This window comes from Pygoscelis adeliae, unplaced genomic scaffold (genome assembly GCF_000699105.1).
Source record: "Pygoscelis adeliae isolate BGI_AS28 unplaced genomic scaffold, ASM69910v1 Scaffold113, whole genome shotgun sequence".
Classification (NCBI taxonomy): domain Eukaryota; kingdom Metazoa; phylum Chordata; class Aves; order Sphenisciformes; family Spheniscidae; genus Pygoscelis; species Pygoscelis adeliae.
The window spans coordinates 10,031,600-10,055,212 of record NW_008825108.1 but is presented as its reverse complement, the minus strand read 5'-3'; the positions used below and the strand labels follow the sequence as shown (position 1 = coordinate 10,055,212).

The window sequence follows — 23,613 nt, the reverse complement described above, 5'->3', positions numbered from 1 at the left end:
GGGCTTGGTCCGTGCACCCGCGCTTGGGAGGTGGTAGGGGAACGTGTAATGGGTCCGATCCTGAAGGTCAGGTCTCTTCTCCCTCCGCTTAAAGACGGGCGGTGGGTCGCAGTGGTCTGCCACGACTATTGATTAATAGAGGGAAATGGTGGTGGGTGAGGATAAGTAAAGCATAGCTTGCTCATTTATTTTAGTGTGTTTTGTGCTGTTCAAAAGGGCATGCAGAGAAGTGGAGGGGAGGGAGCCTAAGAAGGTGAGAAAGGGCCCTCATTCGTTACAGTAATACCAAACGGAGTCAAATTCTCAGTTTTCTCCTAGAATTCTTGTTCACTCCTAGGTTAAATGGGGATAAATGCATGCAGCATTAAGAAGTACTGATATACTTAATCATCTGTTGTCTATTTTTAATTTGTACCAGCTAGTAAAATAGCAACTTTTCTGAAAACAAGCTTTTGTTGAGTCTTTAACTGTCATCACATCTTATATGATGTTGATAGTCAACTCTGTGAGAAACAGAAGAGGGGAGTGAAACACTTCCCCAGTTGTTATTGTTCATGCTAGAGTTTTTCCATGTAAGTAAGGATCTGTAGAACGTTTGAATTATTTTTTTCAAAGCAAATACAGACCTAAAGGTCCATGCAGTCAAAAAAAGAAAAGGCAAAATGAAGGCTTTATGTTGACTACCCCGCGCACAGTGATGCAGCTGTAGGATGAAATACGAAGAGGCTGGTATGGAAAGGGCAAGTTAAAAGTAGCCTGGGATGTGGTTGTCACAATCGCTGTTGCAACAAGCACTGCAGTACACATACATGCCTGGATGCGGACTGCAGCCAAATTAAAAGGCTGCTGGTTGTAAAGGCGAACGCGGTCTTATCTCATTCGTTGGAAGCCGATACAATAACATCAGGATTTCCCTAGTTGGTAACTGTGTTTCAGACATTTGCAGACATATATAAAAATAATGCAGAAGGAACTGAAACAACCAAGACCGTGCTGCTGTCAGCAGCGTAATTTCAGTACATTGAGGTAGACCCAAACTTATGAGGATCCACAGGGGTTGGATGCTCCTGCCCCACCAATGCAAAATGACCAGGGATCCTGAATACGTACTGGAATGGGTAACCTTTCCTGTTGCGTGGGTCAGTGTAGGACCACAAGCATTGTTACTGGATTAAAAGCAGTCAAAGCACACTGAAAATGCAACTACAGCAGCTAAAATGCAACTACAGCAGCTGTTGCACTTTAGACATAGCAAACACCTTGTAATTATAGGAGCACATATATCTATATGAGCTGCATGTATCATTACGCTCAAGTTGACTGCGTATTGTGAGACCAGAGGATACTTGGTAGTTTCATATTGGTGTCCTGCTGTTACAGAAACCAGGCAAACACATCTAAGACACAGAACTATTATGACCCAGTTAAAACAATACAAACAAGTCACATGCAAACAACAGAAGAAAAAGCAGTAGACAAACCAATAGCTAAGCCAACCTGTTCTGAAACCCAGGAATTTTGTCTGTGCAAATCTTGGAAAATGTGATCATTATTTACAGCGTGACGCTGCTGCACATGAGCAGTTGTTCTGGATCACTTTGCACAACATCTGAAAATCTGAACAAATCTGCAGTACTCGCACACAGGTTGTGTGACACCACACAGAAAGACATGCTTTCAGGAAGCTTCTCTACATGCTTTCACAGTATGGCCAACACTCCTGGGAAAAACCAAAATGATCCGTTGCACGTATACAGTGCAGCTGGTTTTACAGATGCTTATTTAGTAAGCTTGACTCATCTCCAAAGGTGCATTTGTACATGCTGCACATGCACGATATGATAAATTTACCATTTTCTGAAAATACCAGATTGGCAGTCTTTGTCCTACACAGCCTGTATTTATATCTTTCTGACTGGAAAATCCCCAGCTGAATACTGTGGCCTTAGAACACAACACCGTTATGAAACACAGTTGTTATATGAATGTTCTCTCTTCCTTCAGCTTGTTTCATTTTTGAGTTAGTGTCACTATTTCTTAGTTTTCATCAATTTGTAGGGTTCTTCCACACGCTAAAAGAAAAGCATAAAACATGAACATGGGCATTGGCACTCGCAACAGTATAGTATTTGGAACAACTTCAGCATCTCCATTTCAAGGTGAACAGCATGGCATAAAAATCAGAAAAATAAAAACTTGTTTCTGAATAGTTGCATATATGTGGATCTGGATGTATCTTTTTTAAACACTGATTTTACTCAGAGGCATGCAGGTTCTGAGCTGCTAAATAGAGAAAAAGAAAAATTATATTTTGGTAGCCACATGTAGATTTTGTCTCTAAGAACCGATGAGTTCACTAATGTCTACCAACAATTTTCCTCCTTTATCTTTCCCAAGAGACCCCTCCCCTCGCATCGCCCACCATGCTACTAACCTAAACTAGCTAAAAGTGCCAGTTGCGGCACTGTTCTTCAGTTTAGCAGTTAGGCTCTTGGTTTCTCATTTTGTTCATAAAGATTAGGTTTTTACTTGGGTCTTCCATCTCTTTTAATATTGAACTTCAGGTACTAAAATAAGCAGGGACACAGACAACAGCTCTCATCGGGAATACCTCAATGTAAGGAGACCTATAGCAGCTTAGAGCCTGATGTGCAGCAGCATCCTACAACATTACTCTATTGCCATCCTCTAAAGTTTGGGAAGAGGAAGCATGGATTCCAAAAGCCAGCTGCTGTAAATTATTAGTGGTTATCATCCTGATGCTCTGTGAGCCGGGACAGTCCAACAGTGCCTAAAAGTCCCCTTTACAATACAGATACACAGTTGCACGCTCATGGTTTTATCACAGGTGAGAATCTGGTCCACCAAATTTCAAGTTCTTTAAAAGCTCTGGTATATTCCAAATATTCACATACAAAAGTAAAGGTAATTGACTCCTGAAAAGCTGATGGAAAATGAAAAGGCAATGGAGCAAAGTTTTTCCGGGGTTCTTTAGTAAGTCTCCCACAGGCATTTATTAAAATCATGCTGGTTATTGGATTTTGAAGGAAATAGGGTTTTTAACTAGCATACTGGAATCGCCACCAATCTTTCAAAGCTTCCACGTAAAATGGAAAAATTGACTGCAAAAAATAACAGAAGTAACCATTTTTTCTTCTCTACAACACATTAAGTGATACAAATAAACACTTTGATGATTTTTTTTACCATTTAAAACCATTCTCCTAAGATATGAAATGACATGGATTGCTCATTCATGCTAACATAAATGCTGCTTATAGAGTAATGACATCTTCCAGGATGAAAAAAACCAGATACACGTACATATTCAATGTCATTTGGGAGCAAGACTTTGTTGCTTCCATTTAAGAGGCGAGAAAGCCAGGAAATAGAGAAAAAATTGGGTTGAAAGGGATCTCTGGAGGTCTGGTTGGGCTGAGGATCCAAACCCCAGTCATGGGCGGGCTGACTTCAAAGTTAGATCAGGTTGCTCAGGGCTGTGTCCTGCAGTTTCAGATATCTCCAAGGACAAAGATTCTACCTACCAGCCTCTCTGGCCCTTTTCCAGCATTTGACCACCCTCATCGTGAAGGATTTTCTTCCTTATATACAAACAAATTTCTCAGAATTTTTCTTTCTGCCTCTTGTGTCCATTGCCTCTCATCCTTTTGCTGTGCACTTCCAAGAAGCCTCTGGCTCCATCTTCTCAGTAACCATCCATAAGTAGTCGAATACAGCAGTTACATCTCCCCCTTCCCTACTTTAAAGGGGCTGAACAAACACAGCTTTCAGTTTTCTTGTATGTCGTGCCTTCACCACTGCTAGGACGCACTGCTGACTCATGTTCAACTTGTCCATCAGCATCTACAGGCATTTTTTTGCAAAGACGTTTTCTAGATAGCCAGTGCCAAGCTTGTACTGTTGCACAGGGTTATTCTGTCCCAGGTGCTGGACTTGCATTCGTCTTTGTTGAACTTCACGAAATTTCTGTGAGGTCACTTCTCCAGCCTGTTTTGATCCTTCTGAGCGGCAGCCTTGCCCTCTAGTGTATTGACTGCTCCCCACATTTTGGTGTCACCTGCTGGGAGTGTTTGCCACTGTCATCCAGATTGTTGGTGAAGACTGTAAGCAGTATGGGCTCCAGTACTGAACACTGAGGAATGCCACTAGTGACCAACCACTGCTCTTTAAGCCTCATAGTTCAACCAATTTGCACCCATTTTATAAACTACCCATCCAGCCCATATCTGCCCAGTTTGGCTACAAGGAGTTTGTGGTAGACCATGTCAAAAGCCTAACTAGAGTCAAGATAAACAACACTGCTCTCCCCTTCCCCACACAGCCAGTCATTTCATTGTAGAAGGCAATCAGGTTAGTCAGGCAGAATTTGCCTTTAGTAAATCCATATTGACTATTCCAAATCACCTTCTTGTCCTTCATGTGTGTGGAAATGACTTTCAGGAGAATTTTCCCCATCATCTTCCTTCAGACTGACCTGTAGTTACCCACATCCTCCTTCTTGCCTCCTTGAAAATGGGCATATTTACAATTTTCCAATTATTTGGGACCTTCTGTCACCATGAACATCTGCAGATGATGGAGAGTGGTCTTACAGTGACATCAGCCCACTCCGTCAGGGCACTTGGATGCACCTGGTCCCACAGACTGCTGTATGTCCACTTTGCTTAAGTGGTCCCTATTGATCTTCCCTTATCAAGGGTGGTACTTTACTCCCCCAAACTCACCAACAAAGCAGAGTTAAACAAAGATGAAGAAACCCTGGCATGAATGCTGTTTGTCTGACCTACCCCACAGAATATCATACAAACAGATATTTCTTCTTATGCTATTTCATCAAAAAGAGCAAAATCCCCCAGGCTGTGAGAACTGTAGCTATTTGAAATATAAAGATGCTTCTTTCTAATACTTCGTAAAGCACCTAAGCTCCCTAAAGGGGAAAGATTTAAAAACCTGCACTCCTCATTTCTCATTTGCTACCTCTTGACAAGTCACTACTGAGCTTTTTAGATCTTTTATATATCATCTTAAGGCACCTTACTTTCTCTATGCATTAGAGACCCTATGCTGCCAGGCATAGCTTCTGAGTCTTGCTCTGGGTGAAGCACATACCAAAAAGTTAGGTGTTGCAATATTTCGTGCTGTGGCTCCTAAATTTCTTTTTTAATCTAGGCTGTAATCCATGTGAAAAGCAGAGAGCAAACACCAGAAGAATTCAGATCAAAAGTAGAACAATACTTGGCCTCCCCACCTTTTGGAAATAGTCTTAAATTTTCTTTTTAACAAGTAATTTGCTTGGTTAGATTATATATTTAATAAGCAACAGGCCTGTGCTTTATTACACCAAAAGGAAGAGCCCGTGGGCCAAATATTTGAGGGTGACTACAAGGCTCTATTGCACAACAAAGGTGTAAATTACAAGAATATTAAGTGTAGTGCTGGCTTCTTATTGGACGTACAGTAAGTATTATTCATGAGCTTGGGAAAAGCCCCAAACTATATCCAGGAAAAAAATATTAGCCATTTTTCCTTTTTTTTTTTAAAAACACAACTATTCCTCCACCTACATCTGTAGGACTCAGAGCAGGAAATAGAAACAATCACTAAATCAGGCATCCAGAGAAAGAAATCAGGAGAAAAAGAAAACAGGAGAAAAAGTGTTCGCACACATCTGGCCTAAATTTGGGTTACTGTATTACAGAACTCATTCGTGCATGCGTTTGTCTTAATCTGATACATATGGTAGTTCCTATTTTCCCGTGTATCATACAGCATCAGCACTTGCAGTCATGCTACAAAGAACTCCAAAATGAATAAATGTTTTATCCTTAGTTAAATGTATGTTAATTTTGTTTCAATTTTACATTAAAGGTTGCATTATAGACAAAATGGGAAAAAAAGCAACCTCCTTACCTAATGAGATTTTCATCTAAAGAAATATAATTATTTCCCAAATTATGTCTTGAATTATTTTCATGAATTAATTATGTTTATATAATTAAATTATATTAAAGAAAAGGAGACCTTGTGAAAACAGGAGGTTAGGCAGACCAAGAGTAGCAGAGGTAAGTAAGGATCAAGCTGATTTCACAAAACAAATCGTACTAATTTTTTTCTGAAACCTCTTTACCGAGGGCACCGTGTTGGCAGACTTGAGAACTCATCTACAAGAAGGATTAGACTTCACTGCAGAGATTCATGGTGCCATTTATTATCTCATGATATAGCATTTTCTAATCTGTGTAGTGTCATTTTAAAAACAGGCATCACAAATTCTGGTAAAAAAGGTGTCAAAGCTTATTAGCCCAGTAACTCAGTTCCCTCACGGTGGGCGATAAATTAGGGGGTTGTCAGATGTGTTGTTTGCTGCAAAAAAAGAAGTCACTGTGAACTTACCTGGGTTATTTTTTCTAGAGAAATAATACTATGCCTGTTTTATAGTTACAACTCTTTCAAATAATACCATCCAAATTTCACTAAGTTTAGTGAAGGGTACAGTACATTAAATAGAGGAGGTTGTTCTGTCCATCAGTATTTCTTTCTGATTTTAAGTCTTTCTTCCTCTGAATTTTAACCACCTATGTTTTAATAAAGGAAGGAAAAATAAGAAAGAACTGCACTCAAGGATGTACTGGGCTTGTATATGTGCATTAGAAAACATTAAAAGATGCCCTAAAGGTTGTTACAGACTTTGCATTTTATGGTATTTTAGTAGTAAGGCAAAAAGGTGTATTTTGATATCATCTTTCTGCATATTGAGTGCAGGCAAAAGTAGCACTTTCCAAGAGTAAAGAGCAGACAAAGTACTATTATTTAAAATATTATCTACCATATTTATTCCAAAACAGCCTGAAACTGGGTTTTATTTCTATATTTAATAACAGCAGAGCGGGGGGGGGGGGGGGGGGGGGGGGTGTAGGAAACCAGAACAAGAATAGAATATGAACATTTTAAATGTTCTGAATTGCAGATTTCAAGATACTTTCAAAAACAAGACCAAAAGGGAACCCCTTTTTTTTTTTTTTTTTGAGAAAAGAGAACCAAAGAGCATTTTGGCTTGGCTGAAGACAAGCAGCATGAAAAAATGCCTCCAATTAATGTAGAATCAAAAAAACCCATTCCATATACAGGAAAAGTTACATTTTCTATTTAGAGTAGCTATATCTTTCAATGAGATTACAAACAAGGAGTTAATGGATTACATAGTTAATAGTCTGAATATTAAGTAATTTCTCTTTGTATAAATATGAAAGAAAACTATATGTACCTAGAGAGGATTACTGCCACTTAGATCTCAGGATCTGCAGGGCTAGGAAGTCAGACTGACTGAACTCTGCCTTCCTTCTCAAGCCTTTCCTCCTTCATCAAACACATGGTAGGAAATGTTAAAGGACGTGTGCCTTTGAGTTTTTCTGCTTTTGTGGCTCTTGTTCTCCCATTCCTTTGAAGGGAGTAGTCGGCAGTCCTTTAGATTAACCTTGTTGTATTCAGAGCTTGGACTACAGGATCGCAGAGCACCGTGCTGCCCTGGCCCTGCTCAGAAGAGTTCGTGTGTGCCTCTCTCCGGTGTTAGAACTAAGTCCACCCTTACCTGACTGAGGTGAAATTAGTATCTGGTTACCCATGCTAAACAGCCATGCATGGATGGACAGAAATGTCACCACCTGACTCCCTGCACCCCACGTGCCCCGCCTGGCATCCGTCATCCTGCCAAAACATTTGCCCTGAGGGACCGACTGCCTCAACTCTGGCCAACCTGAAGTACTTCACCACCTGCCAGATTGCCTCACATAGCAAGTCAGTTCAAATTTCCATTTCTTTCTCAACCATGGGTCATGGCAAACATAACATAAACATCTTGGCTTGATCTTGGATGGGGGTAACACCTGTTTGCTGAAACCCAGCCCAAATATAATATAAGGATGGAAAGCAGTAACTGAGGGAGCCCTAGGTCCTTGGGGATATATCTTGTATGGTCATGAGAATCATTTTGACACTTTCATTCTGACCAATGCTTAATCGCTTACAGTTTTCTTCTAAAAATATATTTTAGGACCAATCATTTCTGTATGTGCTTGCAGCCCCGAAGCTCAGTATTCACAATGAGCAAAATGAGCATTTTTACTTGTGGTCGGGGGGCACACATCCATAGAAGATGCAGTGTCAGGCAGCTGTGCTGGGATTTGGCAACTGGAAGCAGGCTCAGTGCTCAGAGCTCGGCGTGGAAAAATTTGCATTTCCGAGCAGTTCAGAGGTATCTCAGACATCTCCGCTCTGCACCGAAGGCATAGCCTGGGATGCAGAGAGATGCTGCTGCTAGAGTGATAAACCCGCTACATAAATCTTCTTTGTTTTCCTCCCACTTTAAGCTTCATGGCATATCTGGTGCTCCCTGCCAGACACCAGAATTACCTCCTTATCCACAAGTGCCCTGGTTTTCACTGGCATTAAGCACCCACAAATGTCAGAGAAGCCCGTAGAGTTGTGGGTGGGCGGGGATGTCTGAAAAATTCAGAGCAAGCACTGTAATGGAGAGATTTTGCCACCAGATGTCAGGAGGCAGAACGCAGGCTGGATAATACACCGCCTTACCAAATCTTGAAAAAGGACATTTCAGTTCTTTTATGCTTCCCCTTCCTTGTCCCCTCCTCCTCTCCTGTCACATATATGCATATACACACAGAAAGAAAATCACCTAGGGAACACTGGGTTGGGGTTTTTTTTGTTTTCACTGTAGCCTTACACAGATAAAAAGCAGGAGATCTAATACCCTGTTAAGCTTCAGGTGACATATCAAAGACAAAGAGTTGTCTAAAATTTGAAGTTGCTAAACAAGCTGAATAATAACAAGTTCTGTGAGCTACGGAACTAATGAAGTCTCGTTTCCTATGGATTTTACCTCATGGTTGATTGAAGCTTTTCCTGTGCTGGGGAACTTCAAATTTTCTCTTTTCTGTGTAAGGGTGATCCCAAGGGACAGCTTTTCAGAGAGATGCACTTGTGGCTTTCCTCTCTTCCTCCCAGCCATCTTTTCTTATTGTAATTGAATAGCTTTAAGACTACTACCCATCCCTCAAATTTTGTTGAAATCAGATGGGGCTCCAAAATGCACGAGGCTTTCTTCTATAGGAAACCTAGCAAAAGAAAATGCAATGACAGCTTAATCTATTACAGACTCAGATTAATGAGGCCATTTATTTTATAGTATAACTCTGCTAGAATTACTTAAACACCTGAACTTGCACTGGCAATTTAAATGTTCCATTAAATATTCTGATGATTCCATGTTTTTCTACCAGATTATGAATTTACGGAATATGCAGACATGTACCTGGTTGACAATCAGTCTTTGCTGATGAAACCCTGGTTCCTATGACTGCATGTTAGTGGGTTACTTCTTCTCCCTTTTTTCTCCCTTCTTTTCAAAACAGAGAGTAAGTAGCATGAAATGCCGTCCTTTACATCAAGTTTCCACATCCCTCCAGCACAGCCGAACAGACATCGTTGATAACAGTGAGAGAAGAGCAGATTGGCCTTCTACCAGGGTGCTGTGACTCCAGCTGAAGTTGCTCTGAATTTCTACAGTTATTTCAGCGAGAACAAGATTAAACTCTGAGCACTTTTCTCTTATTGTAAGTTTGTGCTTATTCCAGCTCTTTTTGATTGTATGTATTTTTACTACGCCAAATTAATGAGCTTTGCTTTATTATCCTATCACATTTTAAGCTTTGATTAGTCTAGCTCTTAAAATGTACTTTAAATGAATTTGATTTTATTAGCTATTATTTAAATGATCACCCTTAAATTAATCCCTTTGTATTGTGAAGCTGGTTTTGTTGCACTGCAATGGTTACTTATCCTTCCTGACCCAAGATTATATTGCATCATAAAAATTTAGCAACAGATTTTAAAAATCAAATGGAATTTTTATGAAGCATGAATGATAGCCATGCGGACTCATCTATATTAATCTATAATAATGATCCCTTTTGAGCTATTTTAACAGAAATGGGTCAATTCTATGAAAACTTGGAATATATCTAAACAGACTTTGACATGACTGACATGTTAAACATACTTTAGCAGCTTCCCATTTAAAGTATCATCCTCAGCAGATAGATTCAGAGCCATTTCAGTGTCTGATAACACAACTATACAATTACTAAATCAGTTGTGGGAGTCATAGCCAGCAAAACTTCTTAATGGTATACCTGCAAATTGCATATATGGATAAGCATAAGCCAATTTACTCCTTATGTAAACAAGTTTGAGAAATGATGACGACACTTGTTCAAAAATGAAGTCCATACACCTTATTAATTTCCTGGAGTTAGATTTGGGTGTGTTGGTGTTGTTTTGGTTGGTTTTTTTTTAAATAATGTAATATCAATATAATGCAAGCCAATACAAGCCTTCCCTTCACCCTCTCCACACTGGCACAGCATATGCTTACTCAGCTTACCTCCACTCTGACATCCCCATCCCAGTGCAAGTTCTCTCTGTCATGGTAAGCTTGTTCTTCATTTTTATTCCTCTCCTGTATTGTCAATACTGCAGGTAACTGTGGGGCAAGGACAGCTTTCATCCGAGTGTCCAGTAATATCCACCTTTCTTCCAGGGTAACACGTACTCTCATTACACGGTACACATCTTTTGAGGTAAATGGGTCCACTTACTAAATGGAGACATCTGAATTCAATCATAAACACTGCCAGAATATATGACATTTTAATGTCATAGTTTAACATGAGACAATATTTTTAAAGTACTTACACTAGTCTCCAAATGCACATCCTGCTTATTCTAAAGAAAAGTCAAACCAGCTCATTTGAATTGTCTCAAGACATTAAAAGCAGCTTCCCCGCTTGCTGTTACCACCCCTCAGACAGACAAACGTGGACAAGAAATGGTGGAAACAGGTTTTCCAACACAAACTGAAACTAAAGATTCTTGGGCTGTCACAGATGGGGAGGGAAGAATAAATGGTGAAGCAAAATGTTTTTGCTCCTGTGAGTGTAATAAGCTAAATTATCTCATCCAGTCCAAACTGATGGAAAGCACACAAGTATAGTGGTTTTCTCGTGTATGGAAACCCAGACTTTAAGGTGTTTTCTTGAACAAGGGCAACACTGAATTATACCAAGCAAACGACTGTAATTCAGCAGGCTGTTGGATCCTGCTAAATCTAACTGAAGTTTGTGTGTTTGTCCTGGGCAGGCCATGGTGGATCATGTTCCAGTATTCCTGTTTGCAGCAATAAAAGGTGAGGTAGCTGGGGAGACGGAAACTCACCATCTTCTCAGAAAAAGTAAAGCCACACAGGATCCTACCAGAAGGGCCAGGCTGCGGAAGTCTGGATGACAAGAGGCTGAACACACATTTAATTCAAAGAAACCACTGCCTCATCCTCAGTTTAGTTGCTTCTAGCTTCAAGCACCTGTTCACACCATATATCCTCCTAGATATTCACACAGATCACCCCAAGTAGAAGGGTGGGGAGATTTCCTGTGAGGCCTGCAAACTTAATACACTGAAAATGTCATCTCAAGAGGGAAAAAAAATATCCAGCGTAACTTCATCCTAGTGGACTTTTTCTCATATCGCACTCGTGGGTCCTGCGCTCCGTGAGAACGGCCCACCTGCCTCTTGTATGGAGCGCACACAGCCACCCCCTTCAGCCAAAGTACTAGTTTCTCTTGCTACAAGATACAACCAAGGGAAGTTCTCTAAAATGTGGGAAACCGCGTCCCTTGATGTGCAAATATTACCTGTAAAATAAAAAAAAATTTAAGTATGAACACAAGAGCTGCCGGACAATGATAGCAGCGTGTCATGCCTCTGGATTTTGCCCACTTCAGAACCCCGGCCCCACAGCCAGTGCAGGGGCCGGGTCCCGTGCCCCCGCCGGCCCCCGCACCCCCCTCCGGTGGCGCCGCCAGCCCCTCACCACGGGGGCTGGCTCTCGGCCAGCTCTGACCCAAAGCTCCTTCAAACCACCTCTCCTGCTGCGCCGTCACCTCAGGGAAAAAATGCAGCAAGATGTTTTATGTGTGTGTTTGACGGTCCTTGCAAATTCAAAAGGAAATAACTTAATTTCACAGGGCTGGCTGTAATCAGTGGTCCTTTTTATTACATTATAGGTTGCAGGTCGTTCCAAATGTCAACAGTAAAATAATTTTGTCAGTACTTGAACAAGGCATATGAGCCTGACCTACACTGACTGACCACCTCCTGAAGTACTTCATGCTTCTTCTTTCAAGGGAAGTCTTGAATCACCTACAGTATTTACATTAAACTCCCAAATAAAGAACAGCGTATCTATATTTCCATTGCTAATGTGTCTCATTTTAAAACAATTTGTATTTATTCTAGTGTCAGCTAGCAAAAACAAAGAAACGGAACACAGATTTTTCCAGTCAGAAGCAGAGAGCAGCATCAGAATACACGTTGTCTCAAGCACAAGGTTAAGATGTAGACTGGGGTTAAAGCACCGAAGTCAACAAGGTATCTAAAGAGATAAAACAGGTGCCTAAACACTTCTGTTGATATATACCAAGGAGCCTAGCTACACGGGTACGCACATTCTCAAAGCCAGACTTTCCCCTTCCCACCTCCTCTTCCCCCAGTAAATCCTCAATCCTGTGCCTTGGACCTGCTTTCAGCCTGGATCAGCCATGTGCATTGCAGGAAATACCTGAGATTTAGTTCTTCCTAAGCACGTTATGGCAATTTGAGCCCAAGCCCCTGTTAGGCCACAACAAGAAGTAAGTCAGGGGCTTTGCTTGCTTGGTACATGTAGGTCTGCTTCTCAGTGTAGGCGTACCTGCAGAACATGAGGACTACAATGCTCATTCTCACTTTCAGCTGGATTTCCTACACTAAATCTATCATTTAGGCATAGCTAACACTCCTGGATGTCTAAATCCCTAGACATTTATCATTTTGCCACTCAGCAACTGAGAAGTGACATGGCTAATGAGCTAACAAGCTGTTGAAAGGTTTAATTTAGGCCAAAATCCAGGACATCCAAAGCTGAACGAGCCTGCCAAGTCGCCACTGCTGAGCCTAACTCAGTGTTTTGACTCCCCTCTTATTCTCCTTTCATGTTTCCGTGTAAGCCACTTCTCCCCTCCAATTCTTTACATGCAAATCCCAAATCTGCTGGAGACCCCGAGTGCGGGAGGCACATTCCCCATCAGTGAGCTAGTGTCCTGCGCCTTCCCTTATTACCTGCTCACGAAAACCTCTCATATAACCCAATATGCCCTAACAGGATTCCCTGTGTAGGCCTGGCCCATCACACAACGAGAGACCTAATCCTGTCATATGGCAAATATCGGGAATACCAGGATGTCGGTAGACAGCAAGGTCTGTATACCTCCGGGCATATCTCCTTCGCCCGTAAAGCACTGAACATTCATCAATTGCCCTACCTCACGGCTGGAAGGCTGGAATTAAACCACCAGCAGACATACAGAGCACTTATGCACAGCATCAGCGCACTTCCCTGGGACCAAGGAGGTGTAAGTTCAAGTCCCTGCCACATTTGGGCACGATAGGGACTTAAAAAGAACTCCAATATTCAAGATGTGTCCTGGCTATTGCATAGTTTGCCTGCCTTATTCTCCCTGGGGTTTTTGTCAGGGCTTGGGGGGGGGGGGTGGGGGGTTTTTTTTTTTTCTCAAAAAAAAAATTGATTAAAAAAAAGTTTTGTTTTATTTGAAGATGTTCTGGTTTAAAGGGCATTGCTCCAGGAGAATGTTCATGGTCAGGATTCTCAGGAAAGGAAATCTGAAATGATTGTATGCCAAAGCATCTCATATTTTCTACATTTCATTCCTACTTAGATCATTTTTCATGTTTAATTCCAGGCTACTTTGGGAGCTTCCAGTGCCATAGGGTTCTGAGGCCCCTTTTCTTGGGTGCCAATTCTCCACGGGTATTTTTAAGAGGCCCAGGACCTAACCGTGAAGCTAAGCCCATGCAATGTACCTTGGGATTCCCATACTTCCCAAAAATCTAATCTTTAATACCTTTACATTCTAAACCTTTCAATAACTGCATATATGTAAGTGCATGTTATGAACAAGACCTAGGAAATTAAATGGCAACTTGAACGATTTCAATTTATCAGTTAAAATGATTAGCACTTTACAAAGTTGGCAAGCTATAACACTGGAAAAAATCCCTGAGAAAGGGAGTGGAATTACTTTTCAAAATATTTCATTAATTCACCATGTAACTGGATTTTTCTGCATGGGCAGTGGATGTATGTCCTTTTCCAGACACCGATGACCCTGCAGAAAAGGCGACACCCTCCCTGTTGTAGCCTCTGTCTTTGAATTGCCACTAGATGTGTTCTTGTGCACTCTCTCCAGCACATTTCATAATTTTGAGGGTTGATGTCATGGTTTAACCCTAGGCAACAACTAAGGACCACGCAGCCGCTCGCTCACTCCCCTCCGGTGGGATGGATGGGGGAGAGAATCAGAAGAGTAAAAGTGAGAAAACTTGTGGGTTGAGATAAAGACAGGTTATTAGGGAAAGCTGCACAAACAAGCAAAGCAAAACAAGGAATTCATTCACTACTTCCCATCGGCAGGCAGGTGTTCAGCCATCTCCAGGAAAGCAGGGCTCCATCATGGGTAACGGCTACTTGGGAAGACAAACGCCATCACTCTGAATGTCCCCCCCTTCCTTCTTCCCCCAGCTTTATATGCTGAGCATGATGTCATATGGCGTGGGATATCCCTTTGGTCAGTTGGGGTCAGCTGTCCCAGCTGTGTCCCCTCCCAGCTTCTTGTGCACCCCCAGCCTGCTCGCTGGTGGGGTGGTGTGAGAAGCAGAAAAGGCCTTGACTATGTGTAAGCACTGCTCAGCAGTAACTAAAACATCCTTGTATTATCAACACTTTTCAGCACAAATCCAACACATAGCCCCATACTAGCTATTGTGAAGAAAATTAACTCTATTCCAGCTAAAACTAGCACAGTTGAAAATACCACATGAGAGAGAATAGAGGTCAAAAAAAGTTACTATTAAAGTTATTAGCAAATAATTCTCTTTCCCAGTGGATAACTATATGGTGGGGTGGTGTGAGAAGCAGAAAAGGCCTTGACTGTGTGTAAGCACTGCTCAGCAGTAACTAAAACATCCCTGTATTATCAACACTGTTTTCAGCACAAATCCACCACATAGCCCCATACTAGCTACTGTGAAGAAAATTAACTCTATTCCAGCTAAAACTAGCACAGTTGAAAATACCACATGAGAGAGAATAGAGGTCAAAAAAAGTTACTATTAAAGTTATTAGCAAATAATTCTCTTTCCCAGTGGATAACTATACAAATAAAAGTTGCCTATAACATGTTTCAAGTTCAGCTGGTAGCTACTAAAAGCAACTCAATTATGAAAGTGTGCAAATTCATTTGTTTTCCAGACTGCACAGGTAACTCTCAAACTTAAGCTTAAATTTCAGGTTTTCCAAATGTTTATGTGAGCTAGCTTTGACTGTTCTTCTCTCTAATTTTTATTTCTAGCCAAAGACATATTTAATGCTTTTTTAGTTAAGAGTTTTGACCTGAATTTATCAGGCAGCTGTTTAATGTCACTGTTTCCTTTATCCTTCAGAAATAACTTATATGCAAATTTAAATCACCTTCAACCAGGAACAGCTTCCAAGCGGATATAAATGATGATCAGTTTCTAATTTCTCCAAAGCTGATTACAAATGCACGTTAATATAGCTTTCACCCCTTATAAAATCAAAAGCACTGCAATCCTCAGTGAATAATCCTGGTGCAAAATGCAAGCACATAAGCCAGTTTTATTAAAAAACAAGTGAAGCCACCACTTCAGTCTTCATGGCAATAGGATTTTTCCCATGAGATAGCATTTCATCCAGGATGCTTAGGTGTTCAAAGATAGAAAAGAGGTGTTTCACTCTTCTGAGAGGATGCTTAATGATTAATAGGAAAATAATACATTGATCTTGCTTTTTTAAATAAACAATGACTTTACATCAGAAAGAATACAAGCCAGAATACCATCGTGGAGCTATCACTACTTAGTAACTTCTGAATTATTTTGACAGTGCTTGCTCCTTTTCAGTCTCAAATTTAGATCTCAAAATTCAGAAGGCACTTGAAGCAGGATTCACCTCACCAAGCATTAGCTGCCTAACAACCTGTTCTCTAGGTTCCTTTTATAAACAACAGAAAGACACCTCCAGACAGCAATTTATCTCACCCTAACACAGAGGGGATGAATCATCCTTTAGAAGAGGCCATCTCTCTCTGTTGACTGATGAAGGACCATATCCAACTAGCAAAGACTAGATGCTAACCTTTAGATATTAAAGTGAAATCAAATGAATCCTATACACGGTGAACTAAGACAAAATATACTACTTTTTCTCAAACTAATACATGGGGGGGCAGGTGTTTTTCATAGTATGTCCACTCTTTCATTGCCCTTTAAGTCAACTGAAAATTTGTAGAAAAAGGAATTGAGAAATCAGTTACAACTTACAGCTACAAGCCAGCTTCCACAGGTACCAAACACCTACAATTCCCATTGACTCAAAATCTTATTGTGGATTCTTCTAACCTCTGGGTTATATTGTCCAACTGTAGAATGGAATAGAAGATTCAACCACCATTTCAGACAGCCTGCCACACCTCCGCGTGGTACAGAAAAGGCACTGCTTAACAAGTTTCTATTGTGTGAACGCAAAATAAGCTTTTTTGTTATCTGTCACACAACCATATTTTTACCCTTAAACCCACCTGTGTAAATAAATTCAAACCGCTATCTACACCTGTATCTATGTCTATATATCTATATCTCTCTACAGGTATTATCATATAGTTAAGCTTCACCGAGTTCCTTCCAAGTACTGAACTGATCATCAAAAAAGTTATCCAAGGTCACACAGAATTGGCATCATAATTTAAACTAAAGCTCAATGAGTGCTTCAGGAGTGTTTAAGTCATCTCTGAATTAGCATCATGTATGTTACAAAAATATGCCAGAACAAACCTCTAGCATAGACATACTTAAATAGGTAAAAACTTTGTAATCGCTAGTAACTTACACTAAAGAATTCAAGGAAATATTAAAATCTCTGAAGTTCATTAGCTGTTTGTAACAGTTTGCATCCTTTTTGTGTCAGTCTGGTACCTTCTTTCCTTAGCACAACGTAGCTTTTGATAATATTAGAGACACATATTTTTTTTAAGTGTAATCCAAATTCTTTCATCTATCCAAGCTCCTATTTATTTGTAATGTAAAACAGTTAAAGTACACCTGCTGCTCAAGAAAAGACTTAAAAAGGAATTGACAACACAGTTTTAAAAGTCTCAAGAATATTTTGTATCTAGAACAGCTAACACTAAATATTTTCATTGTGCTTTTTGCCTCAACCCAAATACTAAAAAGATACTATGCTTGTTCCCTGGCACAAACACGAAGAATAAGACCTGCTCCGCATACAGATGCGTTCCCTTAGGTGTTATTTGTATCACCCATTGAAAATGCCTCTCATAACTCACGCAGCCTGCTCCAGGTGAGGTGACAGAAACATCCTTTCCCTCTTCACTGTGCAGGATGATTCTTCTCCTCCCTCTCGGCAGAGGAAGGCCCTCGGCTGAGGATACAAACCAGCTGGTGAGGAAACCCAGCAGGGCTGTTGGGGGAGGTTTACACCCATGTGTAGGCATAGATACCACACGAGTCATCAAGAAAACACTTTCTTTATTCCTCATTTTCCTTCTTTTTTATATATTGCCTATTAGTTAAAGCTATTAAAAACCTAGCGTAATACTTATTGAGACTTAAACTATTACGTTTTCAATTTTTCATTCATTCATTCATCATAAAATCATGTTGAAGTATATAATATACCCTTAAGAGGGCCAAATATTATCATTTTTAAGGGAAATGCTTTTTAAATGTTGAATTACTGATATTAAGTAAAGTAACCCTATTGCTCTAGGGGAGAATGGACTTGTAAAAAAGTGTCTTGCTCTCACAGGAAAGAGAGACGGTTTTATACAGTTTCTTTATCATTTTCCCTAAAGCACCGGTGAGGCCAAACTCCAATCCACTCATGAGCCGACCAAACCCCTGTTCACCACCATCACTACTTCACCCCAGGTTGGAAGTGGAAATCGCTTTCCCTTGTACTATTACAAGAGGCAGTTTGATCCCACTGCAGAAGGTAAAAGAGGCTTTTTGTGCAACAGGTTCCAGGACGGCTGGATCTTGTGTACCACAACTCGACATGAATTGTTTCTCACCAATTCCTGCATGCACCCAGAAGGGGACAACACAGACATTTACAAAAATGACTGTACTTTTTCACTTATTCTGCTAAAAACTCTCTAATCTCCAAAAGCTCCTGCAGCTTTTTCTGGAATGTCAGAGCAGCAACTCAAGAATTTTCCAATTCATGACACTTTTCTGTGTCCGAGACATTTCAGTTAAAATATTTATCTTTCAGTCAAAATATTTTATTTTTCCTTTTATAGATCAACTGACACTTATCTCTAGAAGTTTTTTGCTTGGTCAAGACAGTGGTCATCTATTTTTCAGGTTAGAATAAGTTTTACTAGATTCCATAGTAACATTAATGTTTTCTTCTAAAGGAGGTTTATAATAGCAAAGCAGAAACCACACATCTAAAATGTGCAGTATTAAAATATGCCTTTATGTAATTTTACATGCCATGTATAAAAAATACACTTTAAATGAGTTATTTCCTTAATGGTTGTCATCCATACATGCACATGTTTGTGCATATAAAAGCTGAAGTTGTTCCAATACAGCCTATATCGGTATATTGCTGCATGTTCTGTTGGGTTTCAGTGATATTTAGTTAATGAAATGAATGCCAATTTATTCACGCTTTAGATAGCCAAACGGTTAGAATATGCTGAAATGAGTGTACTTATGCCAACAACATTGATTTCTGCAACTTGTCTGTTGCCTGTATTAGGTCTTGCTATAAATCTCACTATTACCTCCCTCCACTTAAGCACCAACTATTTTTATCGAACAGCAACCTATTTTTAGCACACGAAGTGCAAACCTTACCAAACCTAACCACATTATGTTTAGATTTCATACATCTTCAGCAGCTAGTGCTTAAACCTTGCGTTATGAATCATCCTTTTACAACTCATGTCTCTTCAGTTAGATTACCTGACACGTTTTGTGCAGAGTTAATATATTTAATTTTACTTCTTGCCTTCAAAACCGAACAATTAATTTAGCAAGCATACAGGAGAAAATTTGGATCCATTCTGATGTGTAAATCAGATATAGAAATTGGTAACAGTTTTGACATATCTGCCAACCATGGCCAAAACCTGTTGCCATCATACCTTTTAAATTAGTTTCTGTGTTTAAAATTCTTGAAGGAAAACATTTTTGAAAGAGATATACAAAGGTTAACTAATTTGTAATAATTTGAAAATAGACTTTTTTGTGTAGATAAAAGCATTGAGTTAAGAACATGGAAAGTAATTTTATCTTGTTGAAAATGGGTAATTATTCTTAAATTAATATCTGATTAAAATCAGATCATAGAAAAAGCTTATTTTTCAAATGTTTTTTTCAAGTTCTCAGCTATTAGAAGTTTTCAGTGTATGTTAAACAAATGCTTAATAAAAGTACAATTTATTAACTACATTTGTTAATTTTAAACAGTATTTTAATATTTCTACATAGCATATTTAGCTTATTATTTCTCGTTTGTATAGTTTACTAAGAAGTCATTCTTCAGAAAATTAAAATAAAAAGAATGCTTCCCAATATTTAAAAATTCTAAATTGGAGTAATAGAAAAACATTGGCTTTTCTTCCATTGTCACTAAATTAGGAAGACTTCTGGGACACCCTTCGTTGATCCCACTGAACTTTTCATTCCCCTATATTCAGATCTCTGAACTTTGGACTTAACTTGTCCAAGGATGCCCGGTACTAGATTTAGTACATGAAGGTAAGAAGGTAAAAGAAGACTGAGCTTGTCATGTTACACGCATTTGAAAAAAAATAACAGTCACTTCTCCAAGAGTCTATACCTGTGTTCTCTCATTTGAAAGATCCTCTTAGTAATACTATTTACTAAAAATGTAGAAAAAATGTAAGTTTGATTAAATCAACTAAATAAAAAACTACCAAATTTTTAAATGTTTTTTTCCTTACCTCAGCAAAAGTGTGTTATTGCAATAATATCTAGTGATTGCAATTCCATCTAGCTGAAACAAGAATTTAACATGGTTATGTTCAGCCTATGTGAATGAGGCAAAGCATGCACGGACTGAATTAGGAGGAATACGATTCAAGAACTACAGTGCAGTCGTGGTTTTACATCCAGGACAGAAATGCGTATCTTAATTACATGTTGTTTCCCCACCTGTCCGTCTTTCAAATTCACCCTGTATTTCCTTCTCTCTTTAAAAAAAATGTGTATTCTTATCTGGTTCTGTCCATCATTCACCCCATGTTTCCTTGAGTTCCCCCGTCTTCGTTTAGTACTGAATTTTTGTTCCTATGTCTTCCCGTTTTATGTCTACCTTACAGAAGCCCTGCTTTATCTTGCCGTTGCATAACTCTAGTTCGCTGTTATTTCTGCTTTCTTGCTTTTGTTATTCAACTCTTTCAAAAAGGCTTACAATTCTATCACTATTTTAAAAGAACCAACTCCCATATATTGAAAAAAGTAGGATATGGAACAAAATCAGCAGTGGTGGCACTGGTAATTGACCTTTTGCTCCACTTAAATTTGTAAAAAAATACTAGGCTAGTAAAATTAGCTCTAAAAGGGTTTCCATCAGATTTCTCAACGAAAAGTGACATCACCTATGTTTTCTTGACTGTATGTGTGAACGCTACATGTAACATACACACTCATCATATCCATTCTGATATGTCAGGCTCTGTGTCCGACGCAGCTCCAAACTAAGAAGGAAATTCACACAGCCACTAGCGGCAGCAAGCCCACCATATACACGAGTGCTTGCCAGACCAGGGGGGGAAGGGAATCTGAAGCCCTGTTTTCCCCTCCATAAATTCACAAATGTGGTGTAGAAGGTTTAGGAAGGAAGTAAGTAGTGAAGTGAATTTTTCTGTAGTACCTGTGAGTAAGACTTACAGTTGTCTGTCATTTCTACAGAATTTATTGTGTACACCAGTTTCCACCACTGAGAAGCAGAGCTTTTCATATCCCCCAAAATCAAGTCGTATTTTAAGTTTCTTTAGCCAAGTCCACTAATTGATTTGAAAACAAGAACTGAGGGCTTAAACTTTATGTTGTATTGGGAATCAATAGAATCATGAGTGTACACAGTTTGTTATCTGCAGCCCATTTGCTGAATGTCTGAGCCGTTGTACGCTGTATTAATTGCATCCTTTTTTAGGATCAATGTTTAGAACCGCAAAAAACACGTTTATAAAAATTCATCCGATAGCAATGAAGTCAGGTAAGGATGGAGGCCCAATGATTACTGGAAAGCCTGCCACCTCAGCTGACTTTACAATATCCCGCATTCAGCTGTATCAAAAGCAGTAAGATATAAATCTATATTACAAATGCTTGGTTTTTGTCAGAGAGAGTAGGTCATTCATCAGTATCTCCAGTGCTGTTTCTGTTTACCAGAGGGTTTAAAATCTGAAGATCCTCAGGCACTGTCTAGGATAGAGGTACTTGGAAACAATTCTTTGCTAGCTCAGAAAGCTTTTTTAAAAATACAGATTTAACACTAACTGGCATTTTCCACGAATTTTGTGTAGAGCAAAAGGGGTTTTTTTAAGCTTAGGATGCTGTTCTATTATGAAAGGCACAATTGCTTCTTGTGAAGCACTGACAGTCCCAGAGACTTAGTTACTCTTGTCTCTCCTTTGCAATTCTTAAACAAAGCTCTGCTTCAGATGGCACATTATATGCTTTTCTGTCTAGTATTTGTAGCATCTAATATGTCTAGTATCCGTTTCTGTACCACGAATAGACTGAATTCAGGAATAGGACATCTTTCACCTAGTAACTGCAGTTATGCAACCCAAGAAGTAGAGGCACGGGTGGCTCCAGGGGAACCTTTTGGCGAAGTAAACTGTTGATGGTCCTGCTACAGACTGCTGAACAATGGAGCCGTTTACCAGCATAGTGGATCGAGACGTATTTTCCCCCAACTTTCCACGAAAATATTTTTGTAAAAATTTAAGTTTGGCACACAGGTAACTTTCAGGGTTTAACACTGTCCTTACTTGTCAAGACCTGGTGTGTGGGGGGGGTAGGAAGGCGTCACAGTCCTTCTTTCCAGACTCTGAGATTCTAATCCAGAAATTTATTCTTCAAATGGCTGGAAACCTTCTTCTTGTTGTCCAGTTCAGTTTTGTCTCCTCTCATTAAATGTAACTATTAGATCCACAGCTCTCAGTATAACTCTCCATATAACATAGATCTTTAACGTGCTCGCCCCTCCTCCCGGAATTTCATATTCCAACTCTTAGAGAAGCCATGAATGTCACCACCAGTGCCTCTAAGCTCTTAGGAGTTTTACTTACACATTTGGTATGACTTTCATATTCCTTTTCCAGCCACAAATCCTGATTTTGCCTTTATTTCAATATCATCATCTTTACTGGTAATCCTGGCAAAATATTTACTTAGCTTTTGACTACCATGGCTGCGTAAGACCTTATTTCCATTCTCTTTTTTGCTGTGTGTAAATCTAAAGAGCAATCTTTAGTGCTATTTAAAACAGCTACGTGCTACTAGCACATAAGTGCTAATTATCTAATAGCTAATAATGTCTAATAGCTTATAATATATGACTGGCAGCCTACAATACATTTGTAGTGTTAGTCATACAATGCAGCGTGCTATAATGACTTGGGTGGAGGAAGGGGGCTAGATACACAATTGCATGCATTATAGATACACCGGCTAGATCTACAAGGACGAACTTTGTTTTCAGATGTTTGTAATCAGCATTTCCCACCCTCCAGCCCAAAATTTCTATACAATTTTGATTTTATGAAACCTACATACAAGTGTGAAGACAGAGAGAACCCTGTTAATGTAATGTAACACATAAACTCATTTTTTTGGCAAAATCCCAAATGACAGGTTGCACTGTTTGTACAGGGTTCAGACAAGAGCGACTGAAACAAACACAACAAATCATCCATTGGTTTCTGCAAAGGTCTGGGAAAGTTAATGCGAGTCACACAGCCTATTTAAATTCCCAACAGTATTTGCACAATAATACAGGCTATATCATTATATGAATTATGGGAATCCAAACCACTCATTTGTTAGCGAGGCATACAGCATCTAATTATGCACACGCTTAAATTAAAACACTAACACTGAAGGGAACGTCGCAAAGGAGACGGTTCCTTATTCTATAAATACGACCCCCTCTTCCCGACGCATTTCAAACCACGGTCTCACAAGACATGACCCAGGCCGCGACGGGAAGGCCGGGGGTGCCGTGGTCGCCTGGCTGAGGCAGCCAGCCGCAGGGCTGCACCAGCCCGGCGCCCAGGCGGGTTTGAGGCCGGCACACCGTGCATCACCGGCAGCGCTGGC

The 23,613-nt window shown here is 39.8% G+C and overlaps 1 protein-coding gene across 1 annotated transcript in view; it reads left to right on the top strand.

Annotated features, from left to right (window-relative positions):
* The first annotated feature begins 11,834 nt into the window (after positions 1-11,834).
* Positions 11,835-23,613, top strand: part of USP15 (ubiquitin specific peptidase 15) — an 83,295-nt gene continuing 71,516 nt past the window's right edge. Inside the window, exon 1 of the mRNA XM_009327687.1 lies at positions 11,835-12,127. Coding sequence (XP_009325962.1) covers positions 11,835-12,127 — 293 coding nt within the window. The remainder of the gene's footprint in view (positions 12,128-23,613) is intronic.